The following is a 21,404-nucleotide window of genomic DNA, read 5'->3' as shown; positions in this document are numbered from 1 at the left end:
ACAATTTGGGTGCCGTCGTCGTTAGACTTCTGTGTTTTCAATCCATTGTATGGACACTGCCTGCTGCGTATATAGTTATCAAACACGAATTGGCGGGCGGGATTCATTCCAGATTGTTAGGTTCGGCATAGCTTACTTAAGACCGGGCATCGCCTGACGTGAGCAACAAAAGATATTGCGCTGGGAGTAGAAACCGAAAGCAACAAAAAGGAGTGTGAATATCGATAAGCAGGGTTGGGTTCTTTATGTATTGGTGGGAAACACGTTGGTATGATTCGCAAACCTGACAGAATCTCGCAGCGAAGGGAACAATATTGAGAAAGTCAGCTTTTGAGCCAATTGTATGGGGGTTGAGGGGATAAGGATAAGTAACAGATATGGACTAGTGTGTGGAAAGGGGTGGGATCCGGTGTGAAAAAGGACAGCCTTTCCTCTCCTTTCTTGGTCCGGTATCAAAGGACCGCGGGGCGGCCGCTGCAATGGGTAAACGTCCAGTCACAGGTTGGGCTGAATGTAAACCGCGCGTTAGAGAGAAGAGAAGGCGCTGCAAGGCGCAACCCGTGTAACGCCATCAAATCATAACCACACATGAAATCAAGCGCGCCTAAGGCGTATTGTTGAGGTATAAAGGGGTGAACGAGTCAGAGATTGAAGGATTTGGACCCCCATCTGTTTAATCTACAGTTGTGATCGCATGGCCCAGCACACAAAGACACCTTATTCGACTGGACCCACCGCTGACAGTAATGGTGTCTTTAATGACTATGTTCTGGACGGCTGGGACGAAGAGGCATACGCGCGTGAGGCACAGGAAGAGGCACTATCTATGAGCCAAATGCCCCCGTCAACGAAGGTGAACGATGCTTCTTTCATCCAATCGTCTCGTGCACCCCTACCTAGTTACGGGGGATCAAACCATACTTCGAAAGAGAACACCATCCATTCTGGGGTCGCGCAGCCTCGGGCTCCTTCACGATTCAACAACCACAAAATTCCATCTCCTGGCGACGGTCTTCGAAACAATCGGGTGCCTCATCATGCTGAGGCTTCAGGATTCTTCCCCTCCCCGCCTAAGTCTGACCACGAAGGGAGAAATGTTGATCGGCGGCAGCAACGTCCGCAATATCCATCCTATGGAGGTTCGGATGGTCTTTCCCCGAAGGGGATCGTGCCTTCAGAAACAATGGATCCTACTCAGTTCAACATGCCCCGAGCGCGCACGAGTGATCCCAGGGCTAGGGATCACCAATACCCCTCTCCGGGCGACAGTCTTCGAAACGCCGATTCTTCGTTCCTTTATACTCCACCTAAATCTGACCGTGGGCCATATTCATCGAGCCCCGAGGCTCCTATGCAGAATGTTATTACGCCCACCCGACCACACACATCTGTTCCCAACGCCAGCGATCATCAATTCCCGTCTCCAGGCGATGCTTTTGGAGCCAGCCAGGAGCCTTTTCGCTCTGATCCTTCAGCATTCAGTTACTCACAGCCTAAATCTGGTCGCGCACGACATTCATTCAATGCGGGGGTTCCTAAGAAGGATGTCATTGTACCTAACGATCACTACCAAATTCCTCCGGGTGAGAGCCGTGGAAGCAAACGACGTGATGGGTCCTCAAGACCCTCCCGCACGTCGCCTAAGTTTGTGCATGAAGGAGAATACGACGATCATACGGCACATCTGTCCTATGGGGGTGCGAGAGCTCCTACGGGAGGCATGGAATATTCTGCACGATCTAATATGCCTGCCCACAATCTCGGAAGCGATCATCTCCAAGTCCCATCTGCCAGCGAGAGTTATCAGACAAGGCCTTCGAAATCTCGCGCGTCATCTCGTCCTGAGCACATCGAAGAGCACGCCCAATATCCACAGAATTCCCAGTTTGCGCAACATCAGCCACGCCATCCCCGGAAGTCGGGGACGCTGTCTGAGGACCAGCATCATCCGCCCGGGCGCTCTCATGCCAAGCCCGTCCCTCCTATGAACCCAGGACTCAACCAGCCCTCGTATTGGACTCATTCTGGTAAGCCTCAGGTTGCCGATCAGATTGCCGAAAATATGGCTTACCGCTTTCAACCACATGCAATGCAGATACCGTTTTACAAGCTATCCCTGAGCCACATGAAATGTATCAGGGAGGCTACCAGCCCGGCTATGTCGCAGTTGGACAACCTATCTCGTATATACCTCCCTCATCTGTTCAAGTTCCACTACAACCCGTTCTACCTCCCGTACCGGCCTATGTGTTGGCTCCAGGCTATGGTGTCGTTGGTGTACCGCTTGCGATGGGCTACTAAAAAGCGTTCACGAGGGCATCGAGGGCTGCCCACGCTCCTAACTATTCTTCCCATACCCCAGCTCCCTTTACGAACGGACATTTGATGTTGCCAATCTATAATTCCTCTAATCTAGCCACATGCAGGAGCCCCGCGCCCGCCCGCAGCTGCCTGAGTTAAGAAATGATCCACCGTTTATGAAGTATCTGAAATAACATCTGACCATATTGGGTCAGCAAGCCGCATGATTAGGGCCAAATTTACAACCGTTTGGGATTGTGCTGCAGTGAACGAAAGGGACCGTGATCGAAGGAGGCTTTCGAGGGTCAACAACCTGGCAGTTATGCGACCATAACTTCGCGGTCAGAGATGCATAGTCAGGTTCGTGGCGACGGCAGGCAAGCACCTAATCCGAGGAGGCGGTTGACCGGCCTAAGGCGTGCCGGTAGTGCTGACGTTGGCAAGTCTTACGATAACAGTGCCGGGAATGATGGGAACGATGTCAGTGACAACAGGCACTCTGAGGAAATCAAGCAAGGACCCGGCATTGGTAGCGGTGCTGGGGTGTCTGGACAAGGCGCCGGTTACAGTGTGGGTGACTTGGAGAACTACGTCTCAAGTGACCAAGATGACGAAGCATACGTGCTCGATACAGGAGCAGAATGGGCACTACCCATAGGCCAACCGCACGCGTCAACGAAGGTCAATGGCGGGAGCGGGCCTTCTTCTTTCACTCAATCATCTTAGGTCTCCAGTCATGATCGCATGGCTCCGCACTCAGAGGCGCGTCACCGGAGTCAAGTTGCCGTTAATGGTATTGATGACTTTGATGGCTATGTTTTGGATGACTGGGACGAAGAAGCATACGCGCGCGGTGCTGAAGCGCAGCTGGCGCCACCCGTGAGCCAGCCGCGCACGTCAACGAAGTTGAACGGCGGGAGCGGGCCTTCTTCTTTCATCCAATCATCTCATCCACCCCTGCTGGACGGCGCATATAATGATGGAGGATCTGACTACCACCAAGCTCCATCCCTTAGTGACGGTTCTCGAAGCAATCAGATGCCATATCATGTTGAGGCTTCAGAATTCGTCCACAAGGGGCCTATGTCTGACCATGAAGGAATGAATGCTGACCGGCGCCAGCAACGTCCGCTATACCCATCCTGTGGAAGTTCGAGTGGTCCTTCTACGAAAGGAGTGGTCACACCAGCGAATTTCAACGTGGACCAACGACGCACAAGTGTTCCCGAAGCCAGCGTTGACCAAGTCCGGTCTCCGGGCGACAGTTCTTTCCGCCTTGATCACTCACCATTTGATCACACTCCACCCAAATCTGACCATGGATCATATCCGTCAAGTCCAAGGGTTCGTATGAAGGATGTTATTGGTGAACCATCGCAACGATTTTACGAGGGTGTCGAGGACTGTAACTTCTGCTGTATATCCATCATATATATCCCGGGCCCTTTACTCGGGATTCTTGAGCATTGTGTACTATCTGCGATTACGTTCCGTGGAGCCTCGCGAGCGCTCGTCCCGACAGCCCGAGTTATTTAAAGTGTACAACAAATGGTTGACTAGTTATAGGTATCTCGGGTACCGGGGATATTGGATCCATTAGCCACATGATTCCTGCGCAACCAAGCGATACCAAGAACTTGAATGAGCAATCATGCGGGGCCCAAATTCGCAATCCCTGGGATCTGTACTGCGATGTCGCTGAATAAAAGGGGTGGGCCTGGCCTTTGGGCTTTCGCTCACCATTAACAACCCCTCAGCTGTGAACTCATGGCTTCTGGCTTTGAGAAACGCATTGGCAGTCTGGGTCACAGCGATGTCGACGACGTCGGCGTTGGCACTTACTATGGTGACGGTGGCGAGGTTGACACCGGTCAGAGTGATGAGGGATTTGGTGACTATTTTCTAGATGATTGGGACGAAGATGCGTACGCGCTCGAGGTAGGAGCGGATCAAGCGCCCATCAGTCGGCCGGTTGCGTCGGTGGAAATGAATGCCGAGAGAGCGGCATTTCCATTCGTCCAATCGCCTCGTGGGTCCCTGCCGGACGACCTGTATTACCATCCAAGAGTATTTACGCAATCTCCTTCGCAATTCGATGCAGCCCGACCCACTGTCGATAGCGAAGTTAACCATTCCCCAGTCCCTTCTGGCGAATATAGTTATGATGGGTCTTCAAGCGCCCATATGCCACTCAGGTCTGTGCACGAAGAACAGCACGTTGATCAGCATCAGGAGTACACAAGATTCTCACTCCACGGGGCCGCTCCTACCCTGCCTTCAGGAATCCCGGAACATCCAGCACAGGTGAACGTGTCTCGATTTGCCCACGATCCCAGAAGCCATCGCCACCTAGTTTCATCTCCCAATGAGAGCTATTGGAACAGTGAAGGGTCTTACCACATTTGGCCTGCAAGATCTCGCACGTCGCCTGATTCTGAACACGAAGAACATCCCGACTACATCAAATATTCCCAATTTCCTGGGCCTCAGAAATACCATTCTCGCACATGGCAGAAGCCGAGAACAGATCAGTATTGTCCGACTAAACGGTTTCGTGAGAAGTACGTTCTTCCTAGGCAGTCAAAATGCAACCAGTCCTCGAGTCGCACGTATTATGGTGAGTCTGGAGTTCCTGATTGTAAATCATAAGAATGGTGCCTAATCGCCTTTATCCATATACAATGCAGATGCTGTTTCACAAGGTACCCATCAGTCATACTCCTACCCTATGTATGAGCAATATCAGGGAGCATACCGGCCAGATTATGAAGCCGTTGGATTTCCTATCCCTTATAGGCCTCCAGCCCAATTTGTTGTTCCACCCGTCAGGGGTTATGTGTTGGCTCCCGCGGTCCAACCTGGTTTATACCCTCATCCCTACCTGCCTACACAAGCTATGATCCCTTTCGGCGCACCCCTCCCGATAATGCACCAATAGGTACTTACGAGATTTCCAACAACTACGCATTTGCTGTTCGCCAAGAACAATACTAATTAGTGCGCCTGTTCTTCATTTGCTCTGAAGTTTGCGTATTTGCATCAGAAGCGTTTTCTGCGATGCGTTGGATTTGTGATCGCACTCACATTTGAGGTCATGTCCGTCGTCATTAAATCTGATGGCGAAGCCAGGAAAGGAGGATTCAGCCCCACGCTATCCTCGGCGGCGCGGGTCCAGATGTACAAGGAATAACTGGTGGATGCCGGTAGAACCCGCTACTCTTCTCGCCTTGCACGTCCGATTACTTTCATTTGGCAAGCTGTTTGCGAATCCGAACTTTCGCGAAGGGGGCCTATTGCAGGAAATATCATAGTGCGCAGGCCCTCATGGAAAGGTTATAGGAGCGGTGGCAATGAACGCTTTAGTGCATGGAGATAGGTACACAACCAAGGAGCATCCTAACAGTCGGCATTCAATGAATGTAGGGTGTTAAGCGCGACCGTTTATCGCTGATCGTTAAAGAGTTAAACAGGAAGACAGATCCAACGCACAAATAGTGCGGCCGCAAATTCATGCGGATAATTTAGAGGATAGGATGATAAGCAGAAAACCTATTAGTGTTAGGCGATGCCGTGACGGCGAGTGATGTTCGAGCTTATATTACGAGTGACACGACGGTGACGTGCTTCCAGTGATAAAATTCTGGTGGCATGGGTACTGCCCTATCCGAGTCGTCCAAACTTACTTTGTTGCTGATCAGTGAGGGCACACACGGGAAGGGTCAGCGTGCGGAGATATGGAGTAGTTGGAGAATCGAGCTGCTGAGGGATGGAGGTGATTGCCAGGTAAAGCAGACCTGGGTGCTGAACGACGCTCGATTCCGATGTAGGTACGGCCCGCAGCCTCGTTGGGGAAGAGCACAATCATTTTCCGGCACTACGAAGGGAGTGCGATCATATTTGCGGGAATCGTCTACGACATGTGTGCTTGTCAAAGTTGGGGAAGGCGGAAAGCGGAATGTTCACAGAAATGCCATGGTTTTGTGCGTCGTAAGTCCTCGTATGAGAAGGCGCCGGTACGGGGTTAGGGGCCATTGGGGCCAGGGAGCTGAAGGGAATGTGTTGAGAGAGACACAAGTAGGATTCATTGCGGAAGTAAGGTTGGCCAGCGTGAGTGCAAAGATAAGGGAGGTGGAAGGGGGGGATGAAAATAAGGGAATTGGCAATAATAGAGAACCCTGTCATTCATCCATTCAATTCGGGAGCGAAAAATTTGACAGAGTAGCGGGAATGTTGATTATTCATGCAGTACCCATGGGTACCGAGAATTCAAGAGGCACATGAACATTACGAGAGGCGCTATTGAGAATAAGCGCTCATGTACCACGTCGCATTTGGATTCCTTTAGAACTATACCACAATAAAGTGAGTGGCAGCTTTGAGGCCCTTGTTAAGGGTATAAAAGGATCATTGAGGTTGGGAAAATGACTCTGAGCGCTATCCTTCAGTTAGATTTCCGACCCAGATTAACTACCCGCTAACTGTGGTCGTATGGCGTCGTACTCGGACACTCATAATGAGAGCCACGACGTTAATGGCTTTCAGAAGTACGTCCTGGAAGGCTGGGACGAAGAAGCATATGCGAGAGAAGCTGAAAGCGCCCAGGCACCTGCCAAAAAACCATTTCCGCCAGCGGTGAACATCGCTCACAGCGGTGGCGGCGGGCACAGCTATAGCGCCAGCGGCGAGACGAACGACTACGGCGGCAATGTTGATGATTTCGAGGGCTATCGTCTGTCTACTTGGAACGAAGAGGAAAGAAGGCGCTGGATTGAAGGCGAAGATATAGGACCACCCCCGTCACCAATCAGAACGCCGGCGTCTGCAGAGACTCGTTTAGCCGCGCTAGACGATGCACGCTATCGTCAGAGCGTGGGCGCAGCCGTAAATGGGAGCATTGCCCCTCCAGGAATCGCGGAATCCCCTTCACAATTTGGTGCGCGCCAACCACACGTCATCGATTCTAGCCACCAGCAAGTCCAAACTCGAAGCAACAACTATCGAAATAGCTGGGAACACCATGACGATGAGTCTTCAGAATTGGTCCGCACCTCATCAAAGTTTGAACGCGAAGACGGGCACGCCGAGCTGGGTGAGCCGCCTGCGCCATATCCACACTACGGAAGTATGTGTGTCCCTCTGAAGGATGTCATCATACACTTAAGTAAGAGTTGCAGAACGTCCTGGGCAAGCCAACGTGCATCAGTCACTTGATCACGATCATCAAATCAGTCAACTTCTGTCTTTGGGCGACGGCCGTCGAAACAGTCGAGAATACAATCTTGATGGGCTTCCCAGATCCGCTCGCGTATCACCTAGGTCTGGGCATGGAGATGAATACGTCGACCAGGATGGAGGGCATGCGGGACACCAATACTCCACATACAACGCAGATGCTGCTCTGCTCAGCACCCGTCAGCTAAGCACCCAAAGCGGAGAATCGATATATGAAAAGTATCGGGGACCATACCCGACGCTCTATGATGCAGTTGGACCCCCCGTCCTGTATACGCCTCCAGCACCACATTTTGGTGGCGATGTACTAACTTCCGCGATCCAACCCAATGTTCTGTGGCCCACACTAGTCTCTGTCCCTGTTGTCATCCCTGTAGTCGCAGCACTACCGGTGGTGCGCTCGGACGGGGAGCCCTCTCTGACTCCATACACGATAACGACCGACAAGCTCGTTTTCCCTTTACTTCACAGAACTGTGTAAGAGGCTCATTTTGGGTTAGACAGTGCATGTTGCTGGTCTGCGATCACCTTGTATTCGAGATTGTACTTGTGACCATCTGACCACCAAACCCGCAAGGGATGAATAGATCAGGCGCCCAGCACCCCAAAGATACAAGACGTGATTGACAATTCGCGCGCATGCGACACTGACACGAGGATCCGCAAACGGCAGGAGCGCTGTAGAAGATCTAGGCATCACACTGGGACCGAGAACAAGCGATCATACTGGGCCATTTCTGCAGTGCGTGCGTACGTGTGTATGCGACTTTTGGATATTTAGCTTGCAGTACTTCAGGCATGCTCCCATATTTGCGGTCAAGGATCTATACTGCAATACAACTAGCGAAAAGTCATATTGGTTTTGAGGTTTGGCGGAGAGCTCGCTAAAGTGGAGAAATAACAACGCAGACCAAGACGGAAATTTTTGTGGATCTGGGCCCTGGGGTGTGATGCGGCCCGGTGAATTGTAACCATGCTTCTTTTGCTTCCGAGAATTTATGGAACCGAGACTTGGGGAAAACTTTATAAGGGCACTGTGGGCTTCGGGGAAAATGTCGTGGAGGTCACAGTACTCTCTCAGTCGGCCTCAGCATGGCAGACGCTTCTCAATTTATCTTCTTCACGATCACTCCGCCGCATTTCAGAACACCGTAAGAATGCACGTTTTCTTGTTTGGATTCGGAGGCTTGAATATTATCTTTGTAAATGTGGAATATAGTCTGTGGAGAGAACCGCTTGTGGTCCCGGTCTACTTGGCTGCTCTATCTGCTGCAATTCTAGTCTTGCAGATCGCTAGGCGGACGAAACGTGTTCGACGACTACTGGTGCGGTTGGGTTTCGCGAGCCCACCTGGATCGAAGTCCGATAGTCAGCGTTTAGATGGCGGTTTGCTTCTTGATGATGTCCATGCAGGATTCTGGTCAGAGGCTCGGCAGAACATAGAAAAACAGGGGGTCGCCAGCTTCGTCTTGAGAACAATGCGTTTTATTGCGTGCGTCGCGCTCGTCATCATTACCATCATCGCGTTCGTTCAGTATGAGGAAGACCTTGGAAGGAGCCACGGGAAAAGTGGGCCGCTGTCGGCTATGACCAGAAACCGTAAGAAAGAAGCAAAGCATCAGGCGGCCATTCATCATGCCGAATGGATTGAAGTGGCATTATGCGCTTTCTACGTATGTCGTGAGCGGTATACTAATCTCGATTGCTCACCACATCCTCCATGGACAGACATATACATCCTTACTTTCTTTGCTATCCATCACACTGCGATCTGTCCTGCGCAGGACTGTCATCAAGCACTTGGTTTTCCTGCTTCTTGTCGTCTTTGGTATCTATGCGTATCGTGATATTTGGCCATTGGCAACGTTCGTTCTAAAGCCCCTAGATGCAGCTGGTGGTTGGCTTACCTGGTCTCGGATTGGTTTACTCGGATTGGCAGCTGTGGTGCTTCCTGTAATCACACCTGCCGAGTACACGCCAGTCGATCCGCTTGTATGTCCTACTTTAGTGTAAATCAACTATCTGAACAGCGAGTACCGTTCATCGTAGAATCCTCGTGGACCGAGTCCGGAACAGACCGCCTCCCCACTTTCATTTATTCTTTTCGCTTTCCTCGATCCCATTGTCATCACTGCCTTTAAACACACTCATCTGCCATACGAAGAGCTGCCTAAACTTGCCGATTACGATGTTGCGCAACACTTGAAGGATACATCGTTCCCAAAACTTGATCCGAAGTTGGTCAAAAAGCCGAAGCACTTGATGTGGGGCTTATTGGATCTGTTCAGTATGTTTCGATTGCTGAGGACATCGGAAACATCTGTGGACCAATGAACATTCCTTCAGGAGGCGACTATGTTTTCTTGACCATTGCGATGGCTGCCAGGACGTGTCTCGGCTTCGCGTCTCCGGTCGCTGTTTATCAGCTTCTCCGGTGAGTGACGGCCATTGCGACCATACTGGATTTTCGTTGCCTCATGCATTTTACAGGTACATCGAGACTGGGGGTGAAGGTGCTTTCATCCGCCCTTGGCAAGTCAAGCAGCGCACCCCAACAAAGTTATGCGCTGACACCTTTCATGACAGGGTTTGGGTGGCAATTTTGTTCTTTTCCCCTGTAGTTTCCTCGATCCTCATGCAGATCTACATCTTCGTTGCAGTAAGTCTCCCGTGGAAGATCAAGAAGTCTCATCCTGATTATCAACTGTTTGTCCCGTAGACACGCATTCTTGTCAGAGTCGAAGGCATTCTCACTCAGCTCATTTTTGAGCATGCTCTTCGGATCCGTGTCAAGGAGGACGTGCCCTCGAAGACAACCATCTCGACGCCTGCTTCTGGATCTATCTCCGTGGTCGCGACTCCTAAAACCCAGACTACTGAACTCCCAGACGAGGGAAGTGATGGAACTCAACGGCCCCCAAGTGAAGTTGGTTCATCAGCGGCTGGCGATGCTACTATTGCTGTTGTGAGCTCCATTCCTGAGAATGGTGGTGGGAAGGACAAAGGAAAAGATAAAGTTGCTGGGGCCGAGCAGAAGGGAGAAAACGACAAAGATAAAGGGAGTAATCTTGTCGGCCGAATCAATAACCTCATTTCAACCGATTTAGAGAACATTACGGAAGGTCGAGATTTCCTCTTCGTGCTCGTTTATGCACCTTTGCAAATTGCCTTGTGTATATGGTTCTTGTACACGATTCTTGGATGGAGGTAAGCATGCCACTATTTTGACACATGTCCAAGTTCAAGTCCACTCACTCTTTTGCAATTGGAGTTCATTTGTTGGAATGGGTTTGATGATTCTCAGTTTCCCCATCCCTGGTACGTCATGGGGCAGAGAGTTTCTCATTGGAAGTTCGCGATTGCTAAGTTTGAATTTCTGGCAGGCAAAATTGCGAGCTTGTCCCACCAAGTTCAAGTCGAACGCATGAAGAAGATGGATGATCGCGTACAATTGGTTACAGAGAGTGAGTATGCCTGTCATTAGTTCATGGGGCCTGAGCTTATAGTTTCGTTTGCAGTCATGAATGTCTTGCGCATGATCAAGATGTTCGGGTGGGAATGGAAGACCGCTGAACAATTGAGTGTGAAGCGAGAAGTTGAGCTCGTATGGATTCGAAAGAGAGCCTACCTTAATCTACTTAACATGGTTGTTAAGTACGTGAGGAATGTGTCCGTTTCGAATCGTGTTCCTGACTTGCCCTACCATCTTCCAGCTATGTCCTTCCGCTCACCACTATGTTGGCTACTTTCATCACCTACACGGTGATCATGAAGAAGCCTTTATCAGGTATGTGAACAGTTTGGAGGGGTCTGACAAATGGGCTTAATCTTCATGATTGGTGCCTCCAGCTTCAAAGGTGTTTCTGGTTCGTCAGAGACGGTTTGTTGCAATTGCTAAAATCTTGGATGAAAGGTCTTCTCGTCGCTCACGGTTTTCGATTCCCTAAGAGATCAGGTAGGGTTTCACGGGGTAGTGTGGCAAGTGTCTCCGCTCACCGATGATCTTTTCAGCTTCACTACGTATTCTTCTTCGTGCCGATGCTTATCCAGTCGAAGGTATCAGTGGACCGTGTCAACGGTGAGATATTTCAGGAGCATTCACTCTAACTGTCTCTGACAAGTTGCATTTGCATTCCAGATTTCCTTACATCGGTGCTGATAGTTGTTGGACCTGAGGTGATGTGGACTGATCTTTGATTCTCTCAGACCGAACTTTTGGACCGGTATGTCAAGCCGGAAAACGAGAACATCGCGGCCGAGTTCTCCGTACCCGGGGCGGATACGATAGCCATCGGTTTCCACAACGCCACATTTACTTGGTCAGAGGCGCAGGCTGAAAGTACTCCTGCGACACCAGGGAGACGTAATTTCCATCTCAGGATAGACGGAGATCTCCTGTTTGAACGTGGAGCAATCAATCTGATTGTGGGCCCCACAGGTTCTGGGAAGACTTCTCTCTTGCTAGCTCTATTGGGCGAGTTGCATTTCACACCACCAGGGCCGGATTCCTGGTTTAATCTCCCCAGGGAAAATGGTATTGCTTACTCGGCTCAGGAACCTTGGATTCTCAACGAGACAATCAAGGCAAGGATTGAAGCTCAGGTCTTGGCCTTCTACTATTTAACCTTCAGCTTCCTCGCCTTTGTAGGATAATATCCTGTTTGGGCAGGAGTTTAATGAGGAGAGGTACAGGAAAGGTAACCATTCCAGAACATCATCGTTGTTCGTTAATCGATCTTGGCTGGACCATAGTCCTTTACCAATGTGCCCTTGATCGGGATCTCGAACTTTTCGATGTAAGTCATCGTACTACATGTCTTGTTGCACGTCTTCACCAGTTTCTTGGCAGGCTGGTGATGCAACAGAGGTATGGTTTCAGCGGTCATCAGTGAGGCACGAACTGCTGATCGCATGGCCGCGTGCAGGTTGGAGAAAAAGGATTGACACTCAGGTACACTCCGAGCATTGTTTTGTCGCGTACTTCATATTGATCTTGCTTTAGCGGTGGTCAAAAGGTAGGGGTCATAGTTTGCGCAAGGCAGAGCATTCATGATGTGCACCTGGCAGGCCCGGATCAGCTTGGCGCGGGCCATTTATTCCAAGGTGTGACATTTTTCAATATTCTGCTTCCTCTCGGCTAATGATGGCCTGATAGGCTGAGATCGTGCTTCTCGATGACGTCTTGTCCGCATTGGATGTCCACACGTCGCGCTGGATTGTCGACAACTGCTTTGCTGGAGGCCTCCTTCTGGGTCGTACATTGATCCTCGTGACTCACAATATCGCACTGGCTGGACCTCTCGCGAAGTTTGTCGTTTCCATCGGGTCCGATGGGAGAATTGCAAGTCAGGGTTCGGTCGGCGACGCGTTGAGTCACAACTCAGCCCTTGCGAGTGAACTTGCGAAGCAAGAGAAAAAAGGAAGCAACGCCGATGAAGCTGCTGATGATTCTGCGGCGCCAAAGGATGATAGGAAGGCTAATGGCAAGCTCATCGCAGATGAGGAGATTGCGCTCGGTCATGTTAGTCCTGCTGCAAGTGAGTTTTTCAAGCCACCGTTCACCCCTAGCGTCTAATATTGATCATCTTCTCAGTGTGGCTCTACTTCTCGGCAATGGGAGGCCCAACCTTTTGGATTCTGTACTTTGGCGCGATGTTATTTTGTGACACCATGGCAGTGTGTGTGCATCACTAACCCCTGTCAAGTATGAAGTCTGACTTCACTTTAGCCTGCAAACTTGGTGGCTTGGACATTGGGCATCTCAGTACGACGGCGGTGCACAGAATGTCAGCGTACCCTAGTAAGTGGTCCTAGATGCCCCTGTTTCCTCCACTGAAGAACTTACCTCTTTTTAGCTATCTCCTCGTTTACGCCCTCTCCATCCTTGTTAGCGTCGGGGTATATTCGAATGGCTTCCTCCTGTACGTCCAGGGGAGTATAGCTGCTTCACGAAAAATCCATGCCAGACTGGTGCAATCAATTCTGGGAACTACTCTTCGATTTCTTGATAAGACGCCCATCGGGCGTATCATCGCTCGGTTCACTCGTGATATTTGGGCAGTTGACAGCTCTCTGAGCGCATATGTCCAGGATCTGAGTGAATTAACTACTTTCATGTTACTCAAACTATTGGCGGTGGTGTACTTCTCGCCAGTGTTCTTGGCTCCGGGGATTGCTTTTGCTCTAGTTGGCGGCCTTATTGGCCAAATATATATTAAAGCGCAACTCGCTGTCAAACGGTCGGTCTAGTGACTCGGGATTCTTGGTCTTCTCCATTTAATTGTCTCTTAGTGAAATGAGCAATGCTCGTTCACCTCTGTTCAGTCATTTTGGGGCTGCCATTGGAGGCCTTACGTCCATTCGGGCATACGGTGCCGAGACAGCATTCAAGTCCGAGTCTCTGAAGCGTGTCGACAAATACACGCGTCCGGCTCGGGTTTTCTATAATTTGAACCGGTATGTGCATCCATGCCTCATCTACCCTATGGCCAACTCTTTCTAGGTGGGTGTGTATTCGTATCGACGCGCTCGGAGGGTTGTTTGCGGCAGGCCTTGCAGCGTGAGTGCTGTTGCATGCCTTTTGTGGTGAATCAGTGATTACACAATATCCTAGTTATGTGGTGTACGTCCACCCGGTTAACAACGCTTCGAACGCGGGTCTCCAGTTGAATATGGCTATAGGCTTTACAGGCCTGCTTCTTTGGTGGTATGTTGGCACTTCTTCCTTCAACAAGCTAGCCTCCGAATCCACACCACTTCTTAGGGTGCGGATATTGAACGACATTGAAGTCTCTGGTATGTGATTTATCCCCTTGACGTACAATTGTTTCTTACAGACATCTAGGCAATAGTCTAGAACGAATCCAAGCGTATCTTGATATTGACCGGGAACCCGAACCTACGGAGTCAGGCAAGCCGCCAGCATCCTGGCCCACCTCTGGCAACCTCACCATGGATAAACTCTCTGCTCGGTATTCACATGATGGACCGACTGTTCTTCATGAGTTATCATTTGAAATTAAGTCTGGCGAGAAAGTGGGCGTCGGTGAGTTGGATTACGCCGCTGTAAAAGCAAGATAATGTTCTGATAGGAGTCATAGTTGGTCGTACAGGATCCGGCAAGAGTTCAATGACGCTGAGCCTTCTCCGCCTGATCCCAACAGAAGGGACTGTCGCTTACGATGGAATACCTACGAGCTCCCTTAACTTGGACACACTGCGAGGGAACATCACAATTATCCCCCAACAGCCAGAGCTGCTGGTAAGTTACAGGGCTATGTTCAAATGATCAAGCTTCACTAACCTTTCGTGTAGGCAGGTTCTATCCGCCAGAACTTGGATCCTTTTGAGCAGCATGATGACGCAACTCTGAACAACGCCCTTCGTTCCGCAGGTCTTTTCGTCCTGCAACAGGACCTGGAGGAGAGCGAACGCATCACCCTTGACTCAACAGTTACCAGTGGTGGGGGAAATTTCTCGCTTGGACAGCGACAAATCCTTGCCCTAGCCAGAGCTCTTGTTCGCCAGAGCAAAATCTTGATCATGGACGAAGCCACTGCTTCCCTAGGTGGGTTTGTGTATTTGTGAACATGAATGGGGTACCGATGCCGTTTTCTAGACCATCATACGGATTCAATTGTTCAGGAGTCTCTGAGAACTGAGTTTAAGGATTACACGATCATCACGGTTGCACATCGCCTTCAAACTATCATGGACTCGGACAAGATACTGGTCTTAGACGCTGGAAAGTTGATCGAGTTTGATAGCCCGGTAAACCTGCTAAGGCGGGAAGGCGGGGCTTTCAAGTCATTGGTTGATGGAAGTGGTGACAAAGATGCGCTCTACGCAGTAGTAAAGGGTTTGACAGCACAAGAGAGTTAAGCAAATTAGCACTAGAGTCAGCAAAATTTATGTATTTAACCACGATGGCAGCTGGCGCGGGGCCTGGAATCCAGCGGTCGTAGACTTATGAATTAGGATCGACCAATCAGCTGCACATAAGCGGAGTTGTCCGAATGGATTTGTTATATTTGTTGGTCGAAGCAGCATGTTCAATGGGATTTTGAATTGGAATCTCCAGATTGTATCGAGCCACCATCGTTCTATTTGGTGATAGAAGGGCACGTTGCAGAGATCTTGCAAAGAGAACGCGTTTGGGGATCTAATACGGACTTTCCACACGCCTGATCTTCCGAAAGTGGAGCGATTTATTTTGCAGCCATCAGGATTCACCACTGGCAGCAGGTCGTGTAGAAACTATACATTGCTTAGGAGGCAAGATCAACTACATCAGCTCTCATCTCATCTCCACCTTCTGGCTTTCTGGCCATAATCTTGCTCTCCTGTGACACAGCGTTCGCGTCCCACTCCGACTTCGAACACCCGAGTATTTGTGTACTCTTAGCACTTTGATCTGTAGTCGACCATGTCTCGTGGTGCACTTCCTGCCTTGCCGCTGATCTCCGCAGGGAATGAGGATGTAGTGTTCTCGCACAAGTCCCTCAAGGGGACTAGTCCAGATAGTGTGCGTTGTCCTCATCTTTTGTCTGATAGGATGGAATGACAGCACTAACTGGTCAACTACTGATTATACGTTGGTATACATTTTGGCCGGGGTGTGGGTGATGATGATCAGGTGGATAATGAACGTTTGGCATTCTTGGGAAGTGCGGTTTATCATGCCAGCGTGACCAAGTACCTGTGTGCAAAGTTTCCTACTCAAAGGACCGGGTATCTGACTGTGAGTGTTGCTTATCCAGTTCGCTGATATATTCGCGCCGTACCTCGCGGACACTTGATTCATCGTCATTGGAACCATTTTCCTCACTCAATTTTTTCTTTCTCTTATAGATGATCCGATCATCCCTAGTTTCGAAAGAATACCTTGCAGTGTTCTCACTTGCGTATCAGCTCCCACAACGTCTCCGTTTACAGCCCGGGCTCTCAGTTCATCATTTACCCCCCGCACAGATGGAAGTCTTTCAAGCTTACCTCGGCGCTATAACACTCGAACGCGGGACCGAAGTCTTGGACAGCTTTGTTAAATCTCTGCTCGATTCTATTCCTCCCACAGACGAAGTCTGGAATCCTAGGAATGGGGGGTCTAAACCGCCGTCCGTTGTCGCCCCCTCCCCATCGCCGTCTACAAGTGTCAGCGCAAATAGAGTGACTCCATCGTTAGCAAATGGAGATCAACAGCCAGGACCAGGTACCCTGAGTCAGATCCCCCCTCCATATGAACCACCCGAGCCCACTTCGCCTCGCCTACATGACGATATCGAGTCCCTGTACGGGTCGCCTGCCCGCGTACCTCAGGAATTGCCCACATCCCAGCTACAAAGTCAACAGGACCGACGAGAAGGTTGTTCCAGCCCTGGGATTGTTCATATTCCTGCTAAAAGACCGCTTTCAGCGCACGATTCGCCGAAGAGACCAGCACCATCGCTTCCTCGAGCCCCCTCTTCCACACCGCCGGATCCGGTGCGCCTGGCCGCATCTGCAACACAAACAACAGTGTCGGCTGCGACAGCCGCCCCATTGGTGGCGCCAGCCCCTGTATTGAAGGCGAGGGCTGATTTATTGGCATTGTTCTCTAACAAACCGTTCCAATCTCCTCCGTCTCTCACGAATAATGGGCACACAGCAGCCTCCGAACCCCCATCTTCGTTTTCATTCAATCAATCAGTGACCCCGGCATCGCCACTTGCAACAAACAAAGATTTGCACTTCCCTCTTTCCCAGCCATCTCTGTCCGAGCAGTCTTCCCCTACAAAAACCGAAGGAACCGAAGAGATAGAGAATCACTTCAAGGCTTGGCTTCAACAGCAGTTGGCATCCTCTTCTGCCTCGTCGCCATCATCGCCCCTCTCGGCATCATTTAGGACAGCAGGCCAGAGTACACCTACCGTTGCACCTTCTGCTGGTGCTAGCCCAGGCACTGCAACGCCAAGCCACTTTCCTAGCTTTTCTGGGGTTCAACCCTCAGCAGTACCTCAACCGCCCTCTTCACCGATAAAAGATTCATCCGGAAAACCATATATGAGTCAGCTACTCGAGGAAGCAACTCGGAGGAAAGTTGGGCCGTTGACGTGGGATTTCGAGAGTTCGGGCCCGTCTCATTTACCGAGGTGGGAAGCTAGAATTAAATGTGAGTATATATATTTCGTTGTGGAAGAATACTTACCCAACCTCCGAAATTTGGAATATAGGTATGGGTATCATTGTTGGTCGGGGATCGGCCCAAAATAAGACGATTGCGAGGACTATGGCGGCAAGGAATGCTCTTGAGAGTTTGGAGTGGCCGGTAAGTTCATTGTTTTTTTTTTCGGACCTCGTTGACTCATAACTAACTTCTTTGTGTAGATCATTGATTAAGGATGTGTTCATGACGCCTTTGATGTAGTTCCGTGTCTGTGTGGGGTTCGGGTTGGTAGGGTCATATTCACAAGCACGTTCCCCGGGTCAACGGGTGCGACTTCTCGAGGGTGCACGTACCCGATATAATTACTCGATGCGTATTCAAGTTTGTGATTGCTAGCGAGCTTATCATGAAATGTATACGAATATAAGCAATTCAGGCTGATTAATTGTATATACCGGGCGCTCAACGCCCTACGTCGATCGTTTGACAAACACTGCAATTAGCCCATTATCTGGTATTCAGTTATTCCGCATCAGATTACTTAAATAAAATTACATGTGAATACAGAGGGACTTAAACACGCCCCGAAAGCTGCTTTGATAAACCCTGGTTATACTGACGCATCCAGTTCGTGCATGGGCTTTATGTCCACATCATCCATGGAAGCGTCCTCTGCAGTATCGGCAACCTTACGGTCACCATCCGCCGTTGTTGCTTCCCCTACGAGTGGCTCTGCCAGTGATTGAGGGTCTTCTGAGGGTCCTTCAACTTCGAAGATTGAGGGGGTGGTATTCCCGATCACCTTCTTATCTGTTCCACCAAGAGTGATGGCGTTTTGACCTTCTCTCATCGCAGAGAAACTAGTGGTTAAGCTGTCTACTGTCGTCATTGCTATTTCCAGGACTGCTTTTACACGAGTCTTCAATGCATGGTTTGAACTTGTGACGGTCTGCAAGATTAGTATTTGAAGGGAAAGATTGGTTTACGAGGTCTGGGATGGTGTGCGGAGTAACTAACCAGATCTAATAACCCTATGCGCGCCTCCCACTTATCTATACGAACAACCATGGCCGGGTCCAGGATTAACTTGCCGTCGTCACCGGTACGTGTCTCAACAGTTTCGACATCGCCGAAATGAGCCTCAAGAAAATCTGCGATCTTTTGAGTACGCAGAGCGCGTCTTTCCACGATGTTGTCGTCGCCTGGAATATCAGCATGTGGATGCGGTTGGTCGTATGTAGCTTCATGGTGCGAATGATCGTGGTGTGACGAGACTGAAGAATGGATCATAAGCCCTTCAACGGATTGGGTCCAAAACGGCTGTTCACAAACCTTTCACGGATGCGGGACTCCTTTCTATCCCGACTATGACAGCCATGACCGAGTCCGCTATCATATCGTTACTTGCGCTGGAGTTCCATTCCAAAGTAATTTCGTGCTCTGCGGTATGCTTCACATCTACCGCGCCCATTACCTGAAGGGGTCAATTAACTCAACATTTACTTTCAGACATCAGTTTGTGGCTCACTCGAAACATCTGATACCCGTTTTCGTCCATACCTTCTTCAACCCCACCGTACATACCTTCTAAATGCCACCTGACTAGCTCAAGACCGACGCCTAAGTATAGATTCATCTTCTGGACGACTGCACTAGTGCTCAGACCTGTGAAGTCGCGCAAGTCTCGTGGATCAAGGAGTGTGTAGGAAAAATCTTTGGCAACGAGCAGCCCAGATAGGTGAGTGTTTCCTTTCGGAGGCCGTTGGGCTAATGCCCCTATTGCCTGAAGGATACAATGTCAGGTCCAGTCGTGCCGCATTGATTGAGCAAAAAATGGGAAATGCGCAACCTTTGCCACCCGTTCACCCCTAAAGTTGAGTTGAAGTTCCTCAAGGTTTCGAGGGGCATGTATCTTCACGTCCTCGTCACGTTCATTGAATCTTGCTTGTATGGCTGATCGGAGACGCGCCATTGCTGTTAGTTCACCATGCACGAGAACCTAAAAAAATCTTCAAGTGGAATTCCAGGACATAAACCAAAGGTCATGCGAACAATTTGTCTAGCCTTCACTAGCTCGATGAACTCTGCATTCTGCGAGAAGTCGACGTGTGCGCTGAACGAAACCTCCTCCACTGAGAGTCTCCGAGGGATCGTCCGACCATCCCGGGCGGTAATCTCGTCTGGTTCATTAACAATGTCCTGAAAGACACGCAGAGGGACATCAAATAAGGATTTAAAAGGCGCTGCTCAGAATGCTGGGCTATCACTTACTCGGGCCATCGTGCCTTCAACGGAATAACCGGTGATGATCACACCATTCCGAGGATCTGGAGCCCATAATTCCAGGAATTGTCGGCTGGTCCCAGACTGCATAAACCCAGGACTGGCAAGCACAACGCAAGGCGGACCTTCCGCGATCTTGCGCTCCCAGTTTTTAGATTGAGGCATGTGGGACACGAATCTAGATGGAAACTCATAAGACGTATGTTACCAAATAGACAGTCGCTCAGGCAATGACAGGTTTCACGCAACTTGAAGACAAAGGGGTTATCCCTGCGGTCGAAACGTTTCCGAATATTGGCATTCATTGTGTATATGTATGTCTGATACACGGCCATACACTTGCGCGCCAAACTGGACGCATAATAAACTGGAACGTTATGCAGCTCCGGATGTTTCGACCAATATTCGTCCAAAATTAAAAGAAGCTCCTGGGCTCGGCCAAGAGCGAACGTGGGAAGCAGGACATGACCGCCACGCTTAATGATGGTGTGGACCATTGAGGTGAATCGTAATTCTTTTTCGTCTCGGCCCTCTACGCTTTGAACACCATATGTGCTCTCAACAATCAGAACATCCGGCCTAACTGGAGGGATCTCGGCTTTGACAAGATGTCGGTCTTCCTCCCGACTATAATCCCCTGTGTAGAGGATCTTAAGACCATATACGTCGATGAGGAACATACAAGCACCAAGAACGTGTCCGGCATGATACGGGGTGAAAGACACGCCAGGAAAGGGGGCGATTTGTTGGTGGGCCGAAACTGGTATGATCGAGTTCATGGACATAGATAGTTCAAGCGGAGTGAACAACGCTTCCGCCCCATCACTGGATAGATTCTACACGTAAGGTGCATCAATGCAGCTCGATGAAATCCGCTTACCTCATCTTCACGAAATCCTGCATCATATACTTATAGACTGCCTTCGTTGGATGAGTCATGTAGATTTTTCCATGTCCGTCCCTAAAGTTTGTCTGTACAAATTATCAATATGGGAACAGAACTGCCATTAGTCTTATAAGCTTTCCTTCTCCGTGATGTAAGTTAGTGCAGCGGCATGGTCCAAGTGGAAGCTTGCTAGGATGTCAGTGGCTGACTGGCTCCTTCCAAAATAGGATCTCTCACTGAGTAACGAGGATAACATCCACTGTACTCCAGTCCAACTCATCAATAAATGGAAGAGAAGCCATCCCACTGAATGCGGGATGGATGCCACAGTCACACACTACGGTTTTTCCCCGATATCTTAACACACAGCATGAGCGGCCAACCTCTTGACCAGCGCCCAAGAGGGTGATCGAAAGGACAGGAGAATCGGACGCTGGCTCAGGCATTTAGTGCTTAAAGACAGATAGGTATGGTGAAAAATATTCGGACAAGTAACAATGGGGAGCGAGCAGTGGGATGCAGAGTTGGGTAGAAGATTGAATGGAACCGTGCGCAAGACGG

General features: G+C 50.0%; 9 protein-coding genes across 9 annotated transcripts; 8 read left to right on the top strand and 1 right to left on the bottom strand.

Moving 5' to 3' along the window:
• Positions 1-296: 296 nt before the first annotated feature.
• Positions 297-2,496, top strand: EI90DRAFT_3287697 (uncharacterized protein). Its single transcript, XM_039067069.1, has one exon. The coding sequence runs from the start codon at positions 695-697 to the stop codon at positions 2,384-2,386; it is 1,692 nt and encodes a 563-aa protein (XP_038918816.1). The 5' UTR covers positions 297-694; the 3' UTR covers positions 2,387-2,496.
• Positions 2,497-2,649: 153 nt separating this feature from the next.
• Positions 2,650-3,837, top strand: EI90DRAFT_3120047 (uncharacterized protein; the record flags this gene model as incomplete). The annotated part of the gene is made up of 2 exons (XM_039063269.1): positions 2,650-2,982; positions 3,028-3,837. 2 exons carry the CDS (start codon positions 2,650-2,652, stop codon positions 3,835-3,837), a joined length of 1,143 nt encoding a protein of 380 aa, XP_038918815.1.
• Positions 3,838-3,953: 116 nt separating this feature from the next.
• EI90DRAFT_252522 (uncharacterized protein) lies at positions 3,954-5,140 on the top strand. Its single transcript, XM_039053174.1, has 2 exons — positions 3,954-4,192; positions 4,442-5,140. Exons 1-2 carry the CDS (start codon positions 4,069-4,071, stop codon positions 4,948-4,950), a joined length of 633 nt encoding a protein of 210 aa, XP_038918814.1. The 5' UTR covers positions 3,954-4,068; the 3' UTR covers positions 4,951-5,140.
• Positions 4,589-5,446, top strand: EI90DRAFT_3047054 (uncharacterized protein). Its single transcript, XM_039059520.1, has 4 exons — positions 4,589-4,650; positions 4,699-4,991; positions 5,057-5,320; positions 5,386-5,446. The coding sequence occupies exons 2-3, from the start codon at positions 4,953-4,955 to the stop codon at positions 5,237-5,239; spliced, it is 222 nt and encodes a 73-aa protein (XP_038918813.1). The 5' UTR covers positions 4,589-4,650; positions 4,699-4,952; the 3' UTR covers positions 5,240-5,320; positions 5,386-5,446.
• A 274-nt stretch (positions 5,447-5,720) lies between these two features.
• Positions 5,721-6,884, top strand: EI90DRAFT_253547 (uncharacterized protein). The gene has a single exon (XM_039053196.1). The coding sequence runs from the start codon at positions 5,950-5,952 to the stop codon at positions 6,580-6,582; it is 633 nt and encodes a 210-aa protein (XP_038918812.1). The 5' UTR covers positions 5,721-5,949; the 3' UTR covers positions 6,583-6,884.
• On the top strand, positions 6,736-7,835 carry EI90DRAFT_3047045 (uncharacterized protein). Its single transcript, XM_039059519.1, has one exon. It carries the CDS (start codon positions 6,790-6,792, stop codon positions 7,510-7,512), a length of 723 nt encoding a protein of 240 aa, XP_038918811.1. The 5' UTR covers positions 6,736-6,789; the 3' UTR covers positions 7,513-7,835.
• An 855-nt stretch (positions 7,836-8,690) lies between these two features.
• On the top strand, positions 8,691-15,414 carry EI90DRAFT_2912377 (P-loop containing nucleoside triphosphate hydrolase protein; the record flags this gene model as incomplete). The annotated part of the gene is made up of 33 exons (XM_039054459.1): positions 8,691-9,206; positions 9,262-9,525; positions 9,583-9,820; positions 9,880-9,967; positions 10,024-10,192; positions 10,253-10,740; positions 10,805-10,851; positions 10,917-10,997; positions 11,052-11,187; positions 11,247-11,320; positions 11,383-11,390; positions 11,447-11,488; positions 11,545-11,611; positions 11,672-11,685; positions 11,740-12,135; positions 12,182-12,230; positions 12,286-12,329; positions 12,383-12,400; positions 12,459-12,484; positions 12,536-12,548; positions 12,601-12,636; positions 12,689-13,070; positions 13,127-13,211; positions 13,262-13,333; positions 13,389-13,772; positions 13,825-13,989; positions 14,036-14,092; positions 14,147-14,239; positions 14,297-14,328; positions 14,378-14,578; positions 14,634-14,794; positions 14,848-15,100; positions 15,152-15,414. The coding sequence occupies 33 exons, from the start codon at positions 8,691-8,693 to the stop codon at positions 15,412-15,414; spliced, it is 4,962 nt and encodes a 1,653-aa protein (XP_038918810.1).
• A 544-nt stretch (positions 15,415-15,958) lies between these two features.
• On the top strand, positions 15,959-17,907 carry EI90DRAFT_3014394 (uncharacterized protein; the record flags this gene model as incomplete). The annotated part of the gene is made up of 5 exons (XM_039056777.1): positions 15,959-16,057; positions 16,169-16,273; positions 16,384-17,680; positions 17,742-17,836; positions 17,896-17,907. The coding sequence occupies 5 exons, from the start codon at positions 15,959-15,961 to the stop codon at positions 17,905-17,907; spliced, it is 1,608 nt and encodes a 535-aa protein (XP_038918809.1).
• A 264-nt stretch (positions 17,908-18,171) lies between these two features.
• Positions 18,172-21,394, bottom strand: EI90DRAFT_3287691 (beta-lactamase-like protein). The gene is made up of 11 exons (XM_039067068.1): positions 21,081-21,394; positions 20,983-21,028; positions 20,838-20,929; positions 20,207-20,782; positions 19,946-20,135; positions 19,727-19,873; positions 19,524-19,673; positions 19,203-19,457; positions 19,007-19,148; positions 18,692-18,948; positions 18,172-18,623 (listed from the first exon to the last, which is right to left on the bottom strand). The coding sequence occupies exons 1-11, from the start codon at positions 21,287-21,289 to the stop codon at positions 18,285-18,287; spliced, it is 2,403 nt and encodes an 800-aa protein (XP_038918808.1). The 5' UTR covers positions 21,290-21,394; the 3' UTR covers positions 18,172-18,284.
• Between the last annotated feature and the right edge of the window lie 10 nt (positions 21,395-21,404).

This window comes from Cantharellus anzutake (assembly GCF_015039405.1).
Source record: "Cantharellus anzutake strain C23 chromosome Unknown EI90scaffold_12, whole genome shotgun sequence".
Classification (NCBI taxonomy): domain Eukaryota; kingdom Fungi; phylum Basidiomycota; class Agaricomycetes; order Cantharellales; family Hydnaceae; genus Cantharellus; species Cantharellus anzutake.
This window is presented reverse-complemented; position numbering and strand designations above follow the sequence as displayed.